This window comes from Crinia signifera, chromosome 3 (genome assembly GCF_055691185.1).
Source record: "Crinia signifera chromosome 3, ASM5569118v1, whole genome shotgun sequence".
Classification (NCBI taxonomy): domain Eukaryota; kingdom Metazoa; phylum Chordata; class Amphibia; order Anura; family Myobatrachidae; genus Crinia; species Crinia signifera.
The window spans coordinates 53,798,544-53,817,370 of record NC_139219.1 but is presented as its reverse complement, the minus strand read 5'-3'; the positions used below and the strand labels follow the sequence as shown (position 1 = coordinate 53,817,370).

The 18,827-nt window shown below is 42.5% G+C and overlaps 1 protein-coding gene across 4 annotated transcripts in view; it reads right to left on the bottom strand.

Moving 5' to 3' along the window:
* The window catches only part of KIF16B (kinesin family member 16B), a 296,722-nt gene that overhangs the window by 117,222 nt on the left and 160,673 nt on the right, over window positions 1-18,827 (bottom strand). For 2 of the 4 annotated variants that reach the window (XM_083175821.1, XM_083175819.1), the window contains exons 18-20: window positions 9,408-9,440; window positions 9,012-9,065; window positions 1,108-2,448 (exon numbers count right to left, since the gene is read on the bottom strand). In XM_083175821.1, coding sequence (XP_083031947.1) covers window positions 1,108-2,448; window positions 9,012-9,065; window positions 9,408-9,440 — 1,428 coding nt within the window. The remainder of the gene's footprint in view (window positions 1-1,107; window positions 2,449-9,011; window positions 9,066-9,407; window positions 9,441-18,827) is intronic. The other 2 variants (XM_083175822.1, XM_083175820.1) reach the window with 1 other exon arrangement.

Genomic DNA, 18,827 nt, shown 5'->3' with positions numbered 1-18,827 from the left:
ATATATATATATATATATATATATATATATATATATATATATATATATATATATATACACACACACGTGGGGCGACGCCAGACTATCCCCACTGACCAGGCTAAGGAGAAGCTGCCGGTACCCGTGCTGCGCCAACACTGCTGGACACTGTGGTGCGCCGCTTTGGAGGTTCCATGAGTCACTGTATCATCTGTTGACGGCGAGCTGGTCCTTGCAGCTGCTGTGCCAGTGGGTTTTAGATTGAATCATGTGGTATCAAGTCCACACCTGATGAATTGTTTGGTACGGATGCTCTAACCCTACTTTTAATGAATTGTTCATATGTCTTTTTAAAAATTAAACAGGTACTACACCATAGACGCCCCCTTTGTTCCATATATATTATTTTTATTTAATTTTTTTTTTAATAGAGGCGCATTTGAAATCAGTATGGGTTGATCATCCAAAAATGTCTTTGGTGTGGATGTTTAAATGCCGCTATTGGCAAAACGTTCACCTAGCCTATTTATCTTTAAACTTACGGAGAGAAAGACAAGCTGACGTTCACCATACTGAAACATCTGATGCCAATAACATTCTGATGATCTGATTGGATACACGTTACAAAACGTGCCAAACAAACACATGCCCTTACTGCGGAAGCTGTATTATTTTATTGATTTTAAAAGCTCAAGTTATTACTTTATATTTAGACTCCAATCTGGACCTTTGGTTTTCCAATATAAACCAGCCCCCGCTTTTTAAACTCCCACCAGCAAACATTAGCAGACCACAATAATGGCATATAAATAACAGGAATTGTAGTCTGCTACCTTCAGGAAAGTGTTTGGAGGGCAAAACTGAAATCCTTATTAGAAGTGTGCTCTCTGAAAAGTAATGATTGGAAAGAGCCTTAGGACTATACGTAACAATTTTAGAAGTTCACATCCGAAAATGTTCACGGCATTCAATAAATAATAATTTAAGTATGTGTTGCATGGTGCATACTTGATTCAATTTCGTAATATTTTTTAACCAAAATAATTCTTTATATTGTTTAATAAACTCTTCCCATTTCTAGAATATGAAGAATGATTTTTAAGAAATGAAAGGCATAACAAAGCTTACCGCTCCCTGTCTTGCTCCAAAGCTTTCTGTTCAGCTTCTAAGCTTGCCTGAAGGCCGGCCTGTTCTTGGCTGCTGTCCATAGCGGCTAGTTTCCGTTTCTGCTCTTCTATTTCCACATCTATTGTAGACTGTTTCTGGAGTGTTGAATGTCTACGTTCCAATTTAGCAACCGCTTGCTCCAAGGCCTCCCTGTGCTGCTTTTCCCTTGATTCGAGGATCTCCTTCTCCTTTTTTCTAACTTTCTCTTCCTGGCGGGCAATATTTGCTGTGAACTCGAAGGTTTCTTGCAGCTGTTGCAGTTGGTCACTGCTGGCTCGGAACTGTGCAAGCTGCTCAGCCTTTTCTTCGATTTCTTTTTCGATCTCAAATAAAGTTTTGTCTAACCCAAGCAAACCGCTATCCAGAACCTCAGATGCTCTTTGCTTTTCATCCAACAAGGCAGGCAAATGGTTCTGCTTTATGTACAGTAGTTGCCGCTCTTTACAGTGTAATCTGTGTTCTGTTTGCCTTATGTCTACTTCCTCGATCATAGGAGTTGTGGTCAATGAGCAATCATCATCTTTCTTGTGTTCCATATTGGAGATATTTATTCTACAGAGAATGTCCTGATCTGCAATTATCTCCTTCTCTAAGCAATCTTTTTGCATGTTTAAGTCACCAACTAAGCTCGACAACTGTTCCAACTGCAGTCGCTTAAAAACAGTGTACTTATTTGTTGCTTTTTCAACCTCATCACGATCTTCTTCTCCTTCAGACCTAGCTTCCTTAGCTCGTAGAAGATCTTCTCTGACATCTTCAAGAACCAGGATTTCGTCTTCTAATCTCAAAAAATCATCTCTCTTGAGAAGCTGGATCATCTCCTGCTTTTCTCTAAGTTGCTCCTCAAGGCGAAGGACAAGCTTCAACTGTTCTTTCTCTTGCTCTTCCAGCCGTCTCTTTTCCACCTCAAGTTTCATATACTGCTCATCTTTCTCCTTTTTAAGTTTTTCCAGTTCTTTAAAGATCTCCATTTTCTCTGCCTTTTCTGTACTGTGAAGTTCCTGAAGCCTCTGAAGTTCTTGCTGGACCCTTACAAAAGACTCTTCTTCCTGTTTCTTTTTCTGGAGTTCTATTTCATTATGTTCTCTAATTCTTTCCTCTTCAAACTTTTCCTTTTCGGCCAGCAAATCTTTCAGCCGGGTTTCAATGTCCATGCTTCGCCTTTTCAGGCTCTCTTCTTGTTTGCGGATTTGAAGCTGGACAATTTCGGTTTCTTTACGCTGATACTCTACTTCTTGCTGCATTTTTTCTAGTTCAGCTTTTTCGGATTTCTGCTTTTCTTCCATCTTTTTTATCATTATCCTGAAATAAGGACAGTATATGCAGAAAATCATTAAAGAGGACATGATCATTCCAAAAAAGAAACATCTAGTTAATGGGGTTTTAAAATGAATGAAATGTTTTGGATTTAGAATCCTTACAGTGCAAGCGGCCATCAATCTTTTTAAAAGTGCTACAACACAACTTCGATAACTTAAGTCGCTGTGGCTGTGTTGTGTAAGCACAAGTAATGCAAAATTGTGCATTTGCACACAGTGTAAATGGAAAAGAGTGAAAAGCAATGATACATGATTTGGCTACATTTGGATTTAACTTGACTCTTTGTACAAGAGTCTCCAAAACCCATGTTCTCATTTTAGGCATGCTAAACTAGGTCACTGCCTTTTCTCCTATTCTACCAAGCAGTACTTTTCACTGCTCTACACCAGTGAAAAGTAGTGTTGGATGGTGGAGCTGTAAGAAATCGCAGCATAAGGCAGTATTCAATATGGTCGGCAAGGGGGTTAAAAAGCAGGGATAGCTGAAAACAAGTGACCCTCGTCATTTAACCCCCGCGCCGGCCACTCATTGTTCAGGGGGAGACCTTGCTCTCAGATGATGGTGAGGATTCAATGTCCCGTCTGCCGATTAGCAAAAAGGGGGTGTGTCCACGTAAACTGCTGTGGATTGTCGATATACGGCCGGGATCGCGACAATCCATGGCCGTTATCGGCAGAACGAGCCTGACAGCTTTTGACTTCAGGCTCGTTCTGTCGTGATGCCTCTTCAATGCCGTCGGTAAAGACAACATTGAATAGGCACCCGCCGCTACTTCTACCATCGAAAAAAGTGGCGGAAGATTGCATACCCCCCTAAAACTTTCTATATTTTAGTATTTTAACATCTCATGACAGTAGTCTCATGCACCTGAGCAATGACTGTTAATTTGACTACGCATTTTGTAATTTCCCTTATAAACTGGAAACACTAAGTAGTAAGACACTTAAATCTAGATTTTGAGGCTATTTCTAATTTGATTTCATGGGTCTGGTGGTTTAATGTTTTAGAAGAAATACAGTACAAGCTGGAAACTGTACAAACACTTCTGAAAACTCATTGTCAGTTATCAATAGACAGGTATCACTTCTCATTTCTCATTGCCAGTTCTCGGATTTTGCTCATAAATTCATGTGACACTGACCGTGACTGATGAATACATTTGCCCAACTCTGGACACACAGTAATATCCTAAAAGGGACACTACAGTGGAATTGAATTGGTTTCATGGCAACTACTTAGGTATTTGTGAAAATACAATGATGTAGAAGTTCACTCAGAGTAATAATATCAGTAAAATATTTATGTTCTAACATTATGCAACATTACAGCATTTTTTTTATTCATTTGATAAATGGTCTCTCTTTTCTGAGTAGTCATCACATATACTCTATTAACTTTCTAGTATAACCAGTGCTATTTTTCAGCAGGCTCCAGCAGGAACTGAGGTCCTTATTCTAGTTCACTCTGACAAAATCCTTCTTAGATGGACAAAACCATGGCCCTTATTCTGGTTGGTGCGGTAATATCCGCGTGCGTTCGTGCCGCCGATGTTTTGTGTCTGCGCATGTGCAGAGGCGTCTCTGCGCATGTGCGAGCCGGACGCACGGCCACATTCCGCATGAAATGTGTACACTACGAACAGGGGGTGGAGAGGGTGGTGAAGGGCTGTTTGGGCTCATTACCATATGTTTACACCCTGCGTTTCATGGGCGTTCCCATGAAAACGCTGGGCGTACGTATGGTAATGCGGCCGTGACGTACGTGTAGGGGGCGGACATATGACATTGCCGGATGTCAGCTGCCCGCCCAGATCCCTGCTTTTGCACGGAGAAATGCCCGTGTGGTCTGAGGTTGCGGGAGCTGGCGGACCACTCGGCCCTGCATTCGATGTTCTGCGACCATCAAATGATGGGGGAGGTTCCCTGAGATGGAGGAGGTGTATTCATGAGAAATACACGTGCGGTCCATTCGGACAGCTTCTTACCGCGTACGGACGGAGTTGGCGATCCGTATGGAAGGCGGGGTTTAGGACGCACGGTGCTGGCCGCATATTCGGATCTGGCCGCACCGATCAGAATAAGGGCACATGTGCACTGCAGGGGGGCATATTTATGGTATGTGCAGAGAGAATTAGATTTGGGTGAGTCATTGTGTTTCTGTGCAGGGTAAATACTGACGGCTTTATTTTTACACTGCAATATAGATCTCACTTTGAAGTAAAACCCCACCCAAATCTAATTCTCTCTGCACAAGTAACACCTGCCTCACCTGCAGTGCACATGGTTTTGTTAATCTAAGAAGGATTTTGTCAGAAAGAGTGAACTAAAATAAGGGCCTCAGTTCCTGCTGGAGCCTGCTGAAAAATAGCTGTACTATACTGTACTTGAAAGAAAGCATGGTCTAGTACATTACAAGAGAATAGTCATTTAAAACATCAATACTAAAATAAAATAAATAAAAAAATAATCGAGTGAATAATCTCTGCAAAATAAATTCAAACTCTCTACCCCTCCGATCTACCAGTGTTTAAAATTAGTACGGCTTCATACATTGAGAACATATTAGAATGGGATCTATTTAAAGGTAAGACCTGGACAAAATCTACAGTATATAATGTGTCAGTATCAGGGATGTTAGGGACCCATCAAGTGAAGTGGACGCAGTGGATGGATATCAACTTTTTTGCCAGTATGGGTTAAGAACCTCACTTAAATGTTAATTACAGGAGTTTACAAAAATATTTTGACAATCGTTATCCTTACTGCTTAAGGGGCCTACACACTGGGAGATTTGCTCAGCATTCTGAGCGATGCTAGATCACTCAGCAAGATCATTCAGCACACAGCGCTGCACAGCGATGTGTCAACGCTGTGTGCTGAGCAATCTGTCAGGGCCAGTGTTCTCCAGTGCGCACACTGGCCCTACCCGACGATATTTCTCGATTTATCCAGCAAACTGGATTTTAATCACCGCACATTGCTATAGCCCCTACACACATAGTGATGTAGCGGCATTTTCTAAGCAATCTAGTTAGATTGCTTAGAAAATGCCCAGAAATCACCCTGTGTGTAGGCCCCATTAGTAAGGCCACCTGTATTTTTATCTTGCCTGTATGGTAAACTGATAGTAGCACCTCTTCTTATGTTTTAAAATATGGTGTGCAGTCCACGTCTTCCCTTTTTCATGTTGAGTGGCTACAGAAAGAAATCAGAATTTGTAACATTGTGGGAAAATTTGCGCTCAAAGAGCATAGTAACTGCCCACCTATTTTCAACGACACAAATAATATTGCTAAAACAAAATAGAAAAAAGTAAAGTCCATCTTTGGGTTTTTGTATGCGCTCAGTAAATCAGTATATGAACACTACCATTGCTTTTAAGGCACCGGGACAAAAATGCACTATTTAAGGGTATTTCTACCATTTCATGTAGAACAAAGATGGTTTGAAGGCAAATATAAAGCAGGAACATTTTTCAACCCAAAATGTTCTATATGCCTTGAATTATTCAAATGCTTCCTGAGATATGCGTTTAAACCATTTTCTTTGCTGGTAAAATCTTACTGTAATGGATGTGTACGTACTTGCACAAATTCCTAGATTTGCAAGTGAATACTGACTGACATATCTTTATGTTTCCTATTAAAATAAGAAGACAGCCATCTTTTGATTTGCGATATAATGTCTTACCTTGGAAACTACAGTCAGATTAAAGGCCTAATCTTGGGAGTTGATAAACAGCACCAATTTCCTCATGTCTTCCTATTAAATTGCTTTGGTTTCCAGGGTCACACGTCATAGAAGAGCGTGAGGTAAATTTCATGAATAACATTGTAAGACAAATATGAATGTCAGGTGTATTTGCAGGTCGCAAACCTAAAAAATGCAGTCGTTTGCTAAAGATTGTGCTCATTGTAAAATAAAATAAAATGTTGGACAGAAAATAAAATACCAGGAATATGGATTGATCAGATTCCAATGGCTCAAACTCAAGAAGTCATTGTGCGTTCAGTAATACAATGTCCACTTCTTGGCCAAGTGGAGGCGTTGTGGCCTTCTTTATGCTTCATGCTCTCTCACCTAGATATATTGGCCTCTACTACTTGCCATAAGAGTTGTGTAGAATATATGTGATGCTGGTGGAGTCTGTCCTCCCTTCCCTTCTTTACAACCTCCCCCCTATGTTTACTTGCCAAGCTTTGGTTTTCCGAATAATAATCATGGGTATTGTTCTGCGACTCCTTAAATTTTTGTAAATGTTCCTGTAACTAAATAAAAATGGAAAAAAAATGTATACAGAAGTATGTACCCGGGTACGAGTGCACCAGCGGGACGGGACAGCACGGTAATGATGGTTTGAACACATGTTATTCACGCCTATTTAAGGTAAGCACTGTGTGTTATTCGTGTTCTCACCCACACCTTGACAAAGGGGCGTGCCAGCTCCGAAACGTTGGTTTTTGGTTTTGTGACCCAATATATGTACAAGAAAAATCCATTTGAGTTTGTTCCAAACCCTATCCTATGTACCAGAAGATACCAGGGTGGCTGTACCAGTTAGAGCGAGTGCCTATATTTATTATCCTTTATTTATATGGCACCACAAGGGTTCCGCAGCACCCAGTTACAGAGTAGTACACATAATCAAACAGGAAAAATAGTGACTTAAGGCCCCCATACACTACGCGATTTGGCCCCGATTTCACCCGATTCTGGAGAATTGGGACGAAAAATCGGGTGAAATTGGCCAAACTGCGTAGGGTATGACATCTGATCCGATGCGCAGTCCTGTGCGCATCGGATCAGATCCAGATGTCGGACGGTCTGCACATAAGATTAATCATGTGCAGCCGTCTGGGGGAGCATCAGGAGCAGGCTGGCAGTGGGGACCTGTCCGGGGACCGGCAGCAGCAGGGAGTGGTCCGGGGAGCGGCACGAGATGTACCTGCAGGCAGGGAGCGGGGACCGCGGCGCAGTGCAGACTCAGAGCAGAGAGACCGGGGGCGCGGTGGGAGAATAGAAAGAAATCCTATTCAAAAGACTGGTGGGCGCTGATTGGCTGGGAACTCAGCCAATCAGCGGCCGCCCAGTCTTTTGAATAGGATGGTTTCTATTCTCCTGCGGCCCCCACGGCGAGCGGGAAAATAGAAACCATCCTATTCAAAAGACTGGGTGGCCGCTGATTGGCTGAGTTCCCAGCCAATCAGCGCCCGCCAGTCTTTTGAATAGGATTTCTTTCTATTCTCCCGCCGTGCCCCTGGTCTCTCTGCTCTGAGTCTGCATTGCGCCGCGGTCCCCGCTCCCTGCCTGCAGGTACATCTCGTGCCGCTCCCCTGACCACTTCCTGCTCCTGCCGCTCCCCGGACAGGTCCCCACTGCCAGCCTGCTCCTGATGCTCTTCACTCCCAGCCTGCTCCTGCCGCTCCCGCCACCCCTTGGACCGGTCCCCGATCCCACGGACCGCTAGCTCCCCGGATTTTTACATGCGATAAATCGCATCTGATTTATCACATGTAAAAAATGTCACATCAAGTGCCACATCTTATCAAGCTCCCTTGGGGAGCTGCCGGGGAAGCTCAGGGGAAATAGGGGCTGACTTGTCCTTAGGACAAGTCGCCCTAGTGTATGGGGGCCTTTACAGTTGAAGATAATACAGGACAAATACAGGGTAAATGATTATAAAAATTATTTGGAGCTTAACATCTTTAGTGAACCATCTATTATGCTCCTGATGATGATGTCAAAGAAAGCCTACTCCTCTGCAAGAAAGGGTTACTTAGAAATACTGTTGTGATTGCTAGAACACCTACACCTGGAACATACAGTACACAGAGCATCATTCTACAAACTTATACCCCTTTTACACCAAAATCCGGATCCGACCCGGCATTTGGAACACGGATCCAAGCCAGATCGGATCTGGGAGTTGCACCATTTACACTGCGGTGCCTACCCGCAATGTAAACGGCGCTTGGAGATGACATCATCTACAAGCGCCAGGAATGTCGACACCCCCCCAGAACCACTGACCATCACGCTGGGAGCAAACCCAGCACCAAGGCAAGCTGATGGGCTGCCCCCAGCGCCCGTGCACCATCCTAGCCTCTGTCTGCGAGCACACAGGCATCCATTCACTTCCTCCCTGCCTCTGCTGCTGTCTGCAGAGTACAGCAGCAGAGGCGGTGTCTGCCTGCCTCCCACCCCCTCCAACCTGCGGACCCTGTGGTCCGGAGGTTGGGCTTCCCCCATTGATGTAAACGGGAGCCAGGTTTACACTGGATTTTGAGTTTTCCCATTCTTTTTAAAGCAGGTTGATTTTGCCATGTAGTTGATTGCTGCTTTAAAAATAATGGAAAAACTCTCCCAAAATCTCTCACTTTCTGAAACTCTCACCCTATTACATGTGGCCCCATATTTACCCCTTCTATGCCTTAACTTTACATTTTCCTAAATAATCTTAGAAAAAAAATCCATAAAACAAAATAAATAATACACAAAACATAAAAAATAGAACAATGACCACATCTTTTATTGTTTTCTTCATACCTTTTAGTTTCCAGTTTCTCAAGTTCTTCTCTTTGTTGTCTTTCAAATTCCAATCTGGTAAGAAAGGGAGAAGGCATTTAGTTATATAAGGAACTTTGTATGAAAGAATATTGGGCAATGAATGATGACCATGGAAAATGTATTCAAGAGGAGCCTTAAACAAGACTTTTTTTTTTCAGGTTTCACGGGAAATGAAAAATGGTTTTGACCAAGGCTACTAATTAGGTTTCCAGCTGCTGGGCACATCTATTTGAAAGTTTAAATGTAAATGAATTTCTTTAGGAGAAACTATTTAAGTGGTAATGTTAAATAAGACAGATAAATGATTAGCACAGTCTTTGCAAGTTCACTACATTCAGACATGGCAATCAATACATAGAAATTGAGTTTCTCTACCTTAGACAGATTGGTCCTTTTACATGGAAAAAGCTGCCACCGGAGGTAGAGAGAAAGCAAAGTGATCAATTGTGAAAAGGTTAAAAGAAAAAGAAGAAAGAAAGAAAAAAATATAAAGAACAAAATGTGTTCAGAACTATTGTCACAGAGTCCCATTAATAACGTGTATAAAATACCAAATAAGCATGAAGAACATAAAAGGCACTTTAGTACTGTATTTAGTAATACATTTACTCAATCTATTTTGGGCCAACCGGAAAAAAAAAATTGCAGTAAACAAAGTTTATTTTGAAACCAATAACAAAAGTAAAAGGGAAAAAATTTACTCATTATGCAAGGGAAAGCATTAGATAAACATCATATAAATATGAATGGGTACAGGTTATAAGTAATGGGGGGGGGGGGATGTACTAAGTCTTAGAACTGGATTAAGCAGAAAGATATAAAGTACCAGCGAATCAGCTCTTAGCTGCCACATTACAGGCAGTGTTTAAAAAGGACAGTGATGAGCTAAACGACTGGTTCCTTAACGCTCTTCACGACTTAATACATTTGCCTCTGGATGAGAGATGTAGATTTCTTGCAGACTGGAGGAGTGGATTTGGGAGATAAAATGAGGCAAGTAAAGAGATGTATGTTGGTACAGTTCTAATGATGGTCTTGTATGTTATACCGCTTTCACATCACAAAGTCTGGTCCAACCAAGGTCACACCTTTTCACAATGAACCTTGATTGTCCATTATACACAGTACAACCAGGTTTTAGCCCTTCTTTCAACCTGGGTTGAATTGCTGGGTTGTTCAACGTGGGTTATTAACTTTGGTGCTTTCACACTTCACCGCAACCCTGCAATAACCTGGGTTATAAATGCAATGTGAAGGGGGTGTTAGTAATTTATAGCAGATTGGATAAATGCAGCAATCATTGTATGTATGAACAGATCTAGAGTAGATTGTTTCATAGGAAAATCAGTCTAGCCACTGCATTCAATATAGACGTTTAGGATAAATTCTGCTTATTAAAAGGAGTGAACGAGAATAGTTAATGCGAGATACAGTATGATGAATGCATGAAATTACAGTTTTGCACTGTATTATATGAGTTATATTAAAACTGTAAATGTTTTTGAGGTGTCTAAAATAGTTTTGGATCCAGATTGGTAGATTGGAACGAAGCATAATAGCGATAGGAAAATTATTTATTGTGCTACCAACAGAAACAGAGATGTCTGGCAGGTAACTTCTGTTGGCTGGTGGGAATATTATTTGTATTTATTTGTATTTGAATTACTGAGTTATCGTGATGACATACATGATGAAGTGGCAGGAAGACATTCCGTAATACTGGCCAACACACAGATCCCAGAGTTAATACATTTCTATATCATCCGCATTGAGGGCCTGATTCAGAACTGAACAAAGGTTCAATGCCACATGCAAGCAGCTTTAAATTTATGACCATTCTACGACTATTTTTACGAGGGACATGCAGGGGTCATCTCAGAAGAAGTACATGTAACTGTGATCAACGTTGGAAGTTGGGATCCAACCTTACGATTTTGTGCAGCAGGCCATTTGTAGCAAGGGCTGTGAGACCAAAAAGTCTGCATGGTGACTTGCAGCTCCTTGGCTCTCCGGTCGCAGAAAATAAAGGCAACATGGACACATTTTCAGGAAAGCAGCCCTCGGCCCACCTACTCAATGCCTCAGACAGAAGGGAATTATGGGTAACAGAGCAAAACTGGCACATGCGCATTAAAGGCCCCATCCACTAGTGCGATATGGCCACTTTTTATGTGATTTTCTTGAGATCGCAATGTGAGGTGCGTTCCCATGCACCCTGCATCAGTCGCAGATCTTATGTGCTGCCATAAATATTTGTGGCAGCCTGTAGCCCCTGCTAGGATCACAAATTATACATTTTAAGCAATGTATGCAAAAGGACCACATACAATGTATCATATGCGATACTGTCCTCTGGGAGCCACAAAGTGGGATGGCGGGATACAACACACGATTGAGTAATTCTCTCATCCAATCAGCAGCTGCCCTATTCATTTAAAATCTCCTGCCCGTCATCTCTCTGTATGCCAGCTGCGGTGGTGCGGTGGTACAGCGGCAGGGGTGTGGCTGTGCAGTGATGAGGACAGAGGTGCAGCGAGGGGGGTGGTGGAAAATGCCGGTGCCGAGACATGGCCACATTGTTCATCATGACTACACATGGAAAGATGTGGTCATGATCCTGTATGATGAATCCTCCTTCTTCCCAACTGCTGAAGAGATCGGCAGGTTCGATAAATGACCCGGCGGGCACCCACATGGCATCGTCATAAAAGCCCACTCATGGTAAGTTTTTAAACGATTGGTCGGAAACAGCCATAACATTTAAAAATGCTTACCGGCTGTGCACCTTAAGTGAAGAATTGAATTGACTTAAGATTCAGATTATCCGAAATTTGTTGTCTGTCTGTGGGGCTGAGCAAGTCTGCCAGTCTCTGATCATCTTGGCCTTACACTCAGATGAAGTTTTGTCTGCATCTGCTGCCGTTAAGCAATTCAGCAGTTTTTTTGCTGATGCTTGCACCGCTGTTACAACGCAGATCACTAACAATCAATACATGTTCAGTCTATCAGTTTGCATTGTTTATCCACAATTGAATTGTTTATTTATAATAAAATTAGTAAAAGACTTTATGGTACTTATGTAGTATCTGGGCGTCCGATTTAGAAATCGGGTCGGATCGGTAGCATTGCATCGCATCGCATGCAACCAAATCGTATGCGATGCGATGGTCCCGATTTTTCTATAGGATTCAATGTTAAAATGGTCTGAGTCCATTTTAACATACAATTCAATGGGAAAAAGGGGTTCTTTTCCTTTCCCCACTATCCAAGTGGGCATGGAGTTGGATATAAACCTGAGCCCGAAGCGTGGCGAGCGAGGGGACACAGAATTATTTTTAAGAAATCTGCATCCGCTCGCCACAGGTTTATATCCAACTCCATGCCCGCTTGGATAGTGGGGAAATGAACAGGACCTTGTTGTCACGGTCCCACCGGTCGCCTGCTCCGATACGTCAATCTGAGCAGCTCCGGCCGTGACTGGGGTTCACTCAGGACACTCGGGTCCTTTCCTTGAGGTACACTGCCACCAGCCAAAACCTGATTTTAGCGCCTGAAACTGCGCAAGGGGCGGCTTGGCTCGCCCCTGACCACACAATACAATATAACAATGGTAACGTTTTCCAGCCTTTCTCTTCTGAGGCTAATGAGTCTTAAGAACACAGAACCAGGACTGAGAATATGTATTATTTATTCCTAGAAATACTACAGAGCTTTAGAAAATAGTTACAAGATTTTACAATGATTTTAAAAGTACACACAACGATTAAATGCAAGTTCAGAGATAAAATAAAAGGGGGAAAAAATGACAGAACCTATCTTACACTTAAATACAGATCCTGACGTGGGGGGGTTCTCCACAAGAAATCTCTCGTCGCCTACAGCCTGTTTGCTAGACCCCCAGGTAGTGACACTGACTATAGGGAGAAGGGTCTTAGTTATACCTGGTAGACTCCCTCCTCCCTCCCACCCTTGGGATTCCACTCTTTCCATGCTGAAGGAGCGTGGAAGGTCCCTGGCAATGTATGTTCTACAGTCTGCTGTTTTCAAAGTGATTGATCCTCCTTCCTTGCATAGCAGACCCACTGATAAGAGATGTGAAGGAAGGGGACAAACTCTAACCTCTTCTTCTGGACCATGGTTTATGAGGGGCTCAGATCTTATCTTACATCCTAACTCCGGAGGAGTCCACAGATGTCACACTGAGGGAATACAGGCCTCAAACTCAAACCAGGGTCACCTACAGTTTACATACAAGACATGTCCTGATTCCAATACTCACAGGAGACATAACTATTACACCAATATCAGACATACATTGATTGAACAGATAATCATAACAGGAGGCATACGTTAATTTGGTCGATCACCTGATCTGATCATTACACTTGTTAACATTGAATCCTATGCAAAATCCATCTGATTGTATGCCTTAAGGTAAGGCATACAATCAGAAAATCGGCAGCCCAGATACTACATAAGTACCGACTTTATTAGTCTTTGCATATGTTTGCCTCTCATCTCTTATAGATCTCAATCACCAAGGTGAAGGGTCCAGTTCCGCCCACTAGAGACGCCGATAGTTGGGAACCGGCCCGGGTGGGAGATGGAATTATGTGTCTCTGTATTTTTAAGTCCTGATAAAGGGTGTCACAACCTGAAAAGCTGACAGACTGATTAAAACTGCAGGACTCTAAAGGACTCGGTTTTTCTTTATGCAAGTCATATGAGTGCTGTCCAGTTGACATTTGAGCCGAAACTGCCTCAACCCATAGGCAAGAATCACGTCACTGCAAGACAATGTGTATAGCAAATAATGGAAGGCACCCACGGAGACTTGATAAATGAGAATACACTGCATGGTTTTGTGATCAAATGTTTTTGATGCTAATTTATTGCATCTTCATCCTGATGAAGATGCAATAAATTAGCATAGAAAACATTTGATCACGAAACCATGCAGTGTATTCTCATTTATCAAGTCTCCGTGGGTGCCTTCCATTATTTGATATAGCTATCTAGATAGATAGATAGATATATATATACACACACACACACACACACATACATACACACACTATTTTATTATTTTGACTGTCGACCTTGCCCATGTCGACATAATCACCCTGTAGACCTAGATCCATGGCGACCTAGACCCATGGCGACCTAGTGGTGTCAACCTAGTTGTTGAAGACCAAATGACCATATCCCATCCCAACATCCGATATCCAAATTATTCTGAAAACCATAGTCTCCAGAATGCACTTTTTTTTTTTTTGCTACTACTGGTTACATCTTGGCACTAGTGGGGAAATGATATGTAACTGGCAATAAACATGTGCAAGAAAATGATTGTTTGGCCTTCAAATTCAGTGTCTGGGATTGTACACAAACCTTGTTTCATGCACATATAAAATATATTTGTGTGTATTTAATGTGTTTCATGGGTTTATACAACATACATGCAGGACACCTCAAGATACAGATGGAGCAGCTATGATTTTACGCTGCTCCTGGCGATTGTATCACACGAGACGCACCCGCACCCCATTCTGTCGGAGCCCTCCGCCAGTCTCCCCCGCTGCCTGCAGCAGCCTGTCCCTGCTTCCAGCCCGTCTCTTTGAAGCAGAGACGGGCACGGAAGCCACCGATCACCGCTCCTTGATGTTTTGTTGACTGGGACATGCGTACATTCCATTCAGCCAGTCCGCCAGCACATGCGATCTGGTGATCCGGCAGGCTGGCTGGAGCCACACACACACACACACACACATATATATATATTTATATAAAAATAAATGGAACCATAACTGGTCCATGCTAAAAAGAATTTATGAATTTCATATAACAACAAAATATATAGGAGCAGATTCTTGAGATCCGAGAGGAGGTAGATGTGGCAGACAAGAGACAGCCTATATACCCACTCCAAGTCAATTTCAGTTATCCAAGAAAAGGGATGGATGAGTTAAAAGCTTGAAGCCATAGGCACTAACTACTGTAGTTACGGTAATGCAGCTTGACACTGAATGAAATCAAACAGAAAGCACAATTGGGCAGTTCATGACAGACCCCAGAGCTAGTCTCTTGCACTTTGTACTGAAGGATTAAGATGTCTGCACGCTATGCTCAACAGAAGCCACTGCAATCATATCATGTGTCAGGGACTGTGCATTGGAAAATATTGTGAACACTCATTTTCGCAAAACCCAATAAGGTCTATCTAACAATCACCTATGGCACCTTAACATTTAGTATATTTCATTATCATGCATCAAATCACTGCACTTTTATAAATAACCATCTCTCGCAGTATCTTAGAATGCCTCTAGCTTCAGGTGGGACTAAGCAAAGTGTATCTAAGAATACAAACTTTAAATGATCTATATATTTAATGTGTACTGTATCTTCACTGGGAACATCTTCCAAGAATTAAGCATGACTTTGGGAAGTCCTGCTACACTGCAGTCCCGTATGCATTTGATTCCAGGATGTCCCCATGTTTACTGAAGCTCAACATGACCAAAGACCAAACCTACATTTTTTTTCTTCCTTCCGGGGTCCCTCCATCACCATATATTCTGTCCCTCAAGTTTACTGCCACGGTGTCACCCTAGAATCAGCGCTCTCCATTATTCGCATTCAAGCCATCCCTCAACCCAGCCACTTCCAACGGCCGGAATACTACCCTTCATTACCACTGACAGCATCAGAACTCGCATACACTCTGACCATTTACTGCCTATACTACTACAACCCCTTCCTCTCTTCTAAAGTCAGCCTACATGGGCACCTGCTCTTGGGGAGTTTCACAATCACTCAAGATGTTTTCTCATAAATCACTAAAAGGTCGATTTTGGGAGATTTTTTCTCCCATTGATTTTAGATCGATGTTGGCCTAAAAATGCATTTACTAACAAATTAATTTGTTAAACATCATTTGATTCAAAATAGATGCTGCTTTTAAATTATAGGGGAAGCTTTGCTTCTACGCTACATCTGGATGGCCTGTTACTGGAGCCCTTGTCCACAGAGTACAATGCCTTTACTATTGTAAAAGGAAAGCATACCTGTGCGTATCCAGCTACTGTGGTACTACACAATCCAGCATGCCCAGCCACTATATGAGAATGCCATAAAAACCTAAATATGGTAGGGTGTGCTGAAATGTGTGTAGTACCACAGCAGCTGGATCACCGCAGGTTGCCTTCCTGGTCAGATATGAAATGAGTTCTTGCTCAGCAAACAATATACTGCCTTTAATTAATATAAACTTTTTAAAGAAAAGTAAATTTCGGCTGTTCGTGACTAATTATTACGGGTTAGTGAAATAAACAAAAATAACAGATAACAGAGCAGACGGAGCATTGACTGGCCGTGTTAAAACAATCAGATTTGCCGTTTTAAAACATGTTGTATAATCCAAATCGTGTCTAGGCAAAGCCATACCACGCTAAACACACAGCATAAAATCAAGAAAAGAAATAAGCACTAGAAACGAATTAAATGAATAAAAAACAAACAAACATAATGGTGCTTCTATTTACACATTTCATAATCAATACACCTTTACCAATTGTAGATACAGCGAAGTCAGTGTAACCTTCAATTTATGTCTCAAAGTCACTAAAGATTGTTCAAGAAAATCTGCAAAGTGTCACGAACAGATGTTGGTTCAAGTGTGGCTGCCTTTAGCGAGTTCTAGTCAAAAAAATGCATGTATGCGTAGGTCACCACACCCAACTCTGCATGATCTGCAGTTAGGTTGCCATGCCCACTCATCCAACTCTGCATGACTTGTAGTTAGGTCGCCACGCCCACTCATCCAACTCTGCATGACTTGTAGTTAGGTCGCCACGCCCACTCATCCAACTCTGCATGACTTGTAGTTAGGTCGCCACGCCCACTCATCCAACTCTGCATGACTTGTGGTTAGGTCGCCACGCCCACTCATCCGACTCTGCATGACTTGTAGTTAGGTCGCCACGCCCACTCACCCAACTGCATGACTTGTAGTTAGGTCGTCACGCCCACTCATCCAACTCTGCATGACTTGTAGTTAGGTCGTAACGCCCACTCATCCAACTCTGCATGACTTGTAGTTAGGTCGCCACGCCCACTAACCCAACTCTGCATCACCCACACTTCGTTCACAATACCCAGTCATCCAACTCTGCATTACCTGCAGTGACAAATGATCTTTTTCCTACTGTAGTTCGGACTGGTAACAGCTGCAGCACTGATACTGAAGTCATTTTACTAGTACCGCCTGATGCATGTAACCCCCTCCTGCATGTATTTTAGCAGGAGCGTCCTACAAGCACTGTCGGCAGTACATTGTGTGTTATTTTTAGAGTTAGCGTTAGGCTAAAATATACAAAAAAGTGCACGTTGACATGTTTCATGTCAACATTACGGTCATGTTGAAATATTAACCATTTGCCATTTGTGAAATTCCCCATTGTGTTACTCTACCTAAAGCCCATGTAACAATTCAGAACCGGATGGCATTCTGAGTTTTCATACGCCTGTTTTTTTAGGTTGTCTCCCTAACCCCCCAGAAGAGTAGGTAAATATCCCACTTCCTAACGAATTGAGCAGGATGGGGAAATGTAGGTCTGTGTAAAGGAGGCATGACTAAATGATGGTACTATGATGATCCCTTCCCCCTTCCACATGGACCTAATGTCCTGGAGAGCCCATCCCTGACCCTAAATATCAGCTGCCTCTCCTCTCCAGGTTTGTAGAAAAAGAGAACATAGTCGGCATGTATGCTGTGGTAGAATGTCAGTGACACAAAAATAAAATATAGGGGGGCATTCAATCCTGCGCAATATTTCAGCTGGCGGAAATAGTGTCTGCAGCCTATTGAATGCTGCCGTTTCTGACAGCACTGAAGGCAGATTCCGACAAAACAGATCCGACTTTAAAACAAGTCGGATGTTTTGTCGGAAACGGACGCAGATTCCCAATTTCAAGGCCATTTTTTTTCAACAATCCACAGCCGTTTTTGCTGACACGCCCACTTTTGGACACTCAACAAGCATTGAATTCTGCCTGTCGAATATCTGCCGAGCGTAGCGAAAATGGCCCACGATTCCATCAGTCGGAATCCTGGATTGAATACCGCCCAAATACTGTAGGCATACAGATGATAAACTTGCTTTTGTTGTGTAACATAAACTAAAGATAAAAGGGTACTTGTGTAGTTTCACGGCGCCAGCCGTGCTACTTCCGGGTTCTACACTCGCCACAAACTATGTTAAAAAAAAGTAACTTAACTCCATGCCAACAAGGCTAGTTCATACCTCCACTATCCATGTTGGCATGGAGTTGATTTTAAATAGCGTGGCGAGCGTAGCGAGCCACCGAGCCCGCAGCGTGGGCGAGCCCCGCAAGGGGACTCAGACGAACGGCGCCATGAAACTACACAAGTACCGATAAAAGTCTTGCCCATTGATGTTTCTATTTTTGTGGTCAGGATTTTTGTAGGTGTCCCCTTTGTTGAGCAGGGTAGTGGTGGAAGTACTGTATGTACACAAGCCTATTCCGCTTCCAACAGACAAAACCAATATTTATTAATATTTTATGTATTGTTTTTCTTTCAAATATGACTCATAGCACTCAACATTTACAGATTAAAAGCAAATCTGCTACAATAAAGGATTCACAGAGTGCAGGAGAGAGCTAATAATTTGTGTATTTCAGGCAATAAAGGGAAATTAATGGAACACTTGAGGAACCAGATACCAGAACTGTGTGACCGTATTGTCCCCGTTTTACACATTGAACATGGAA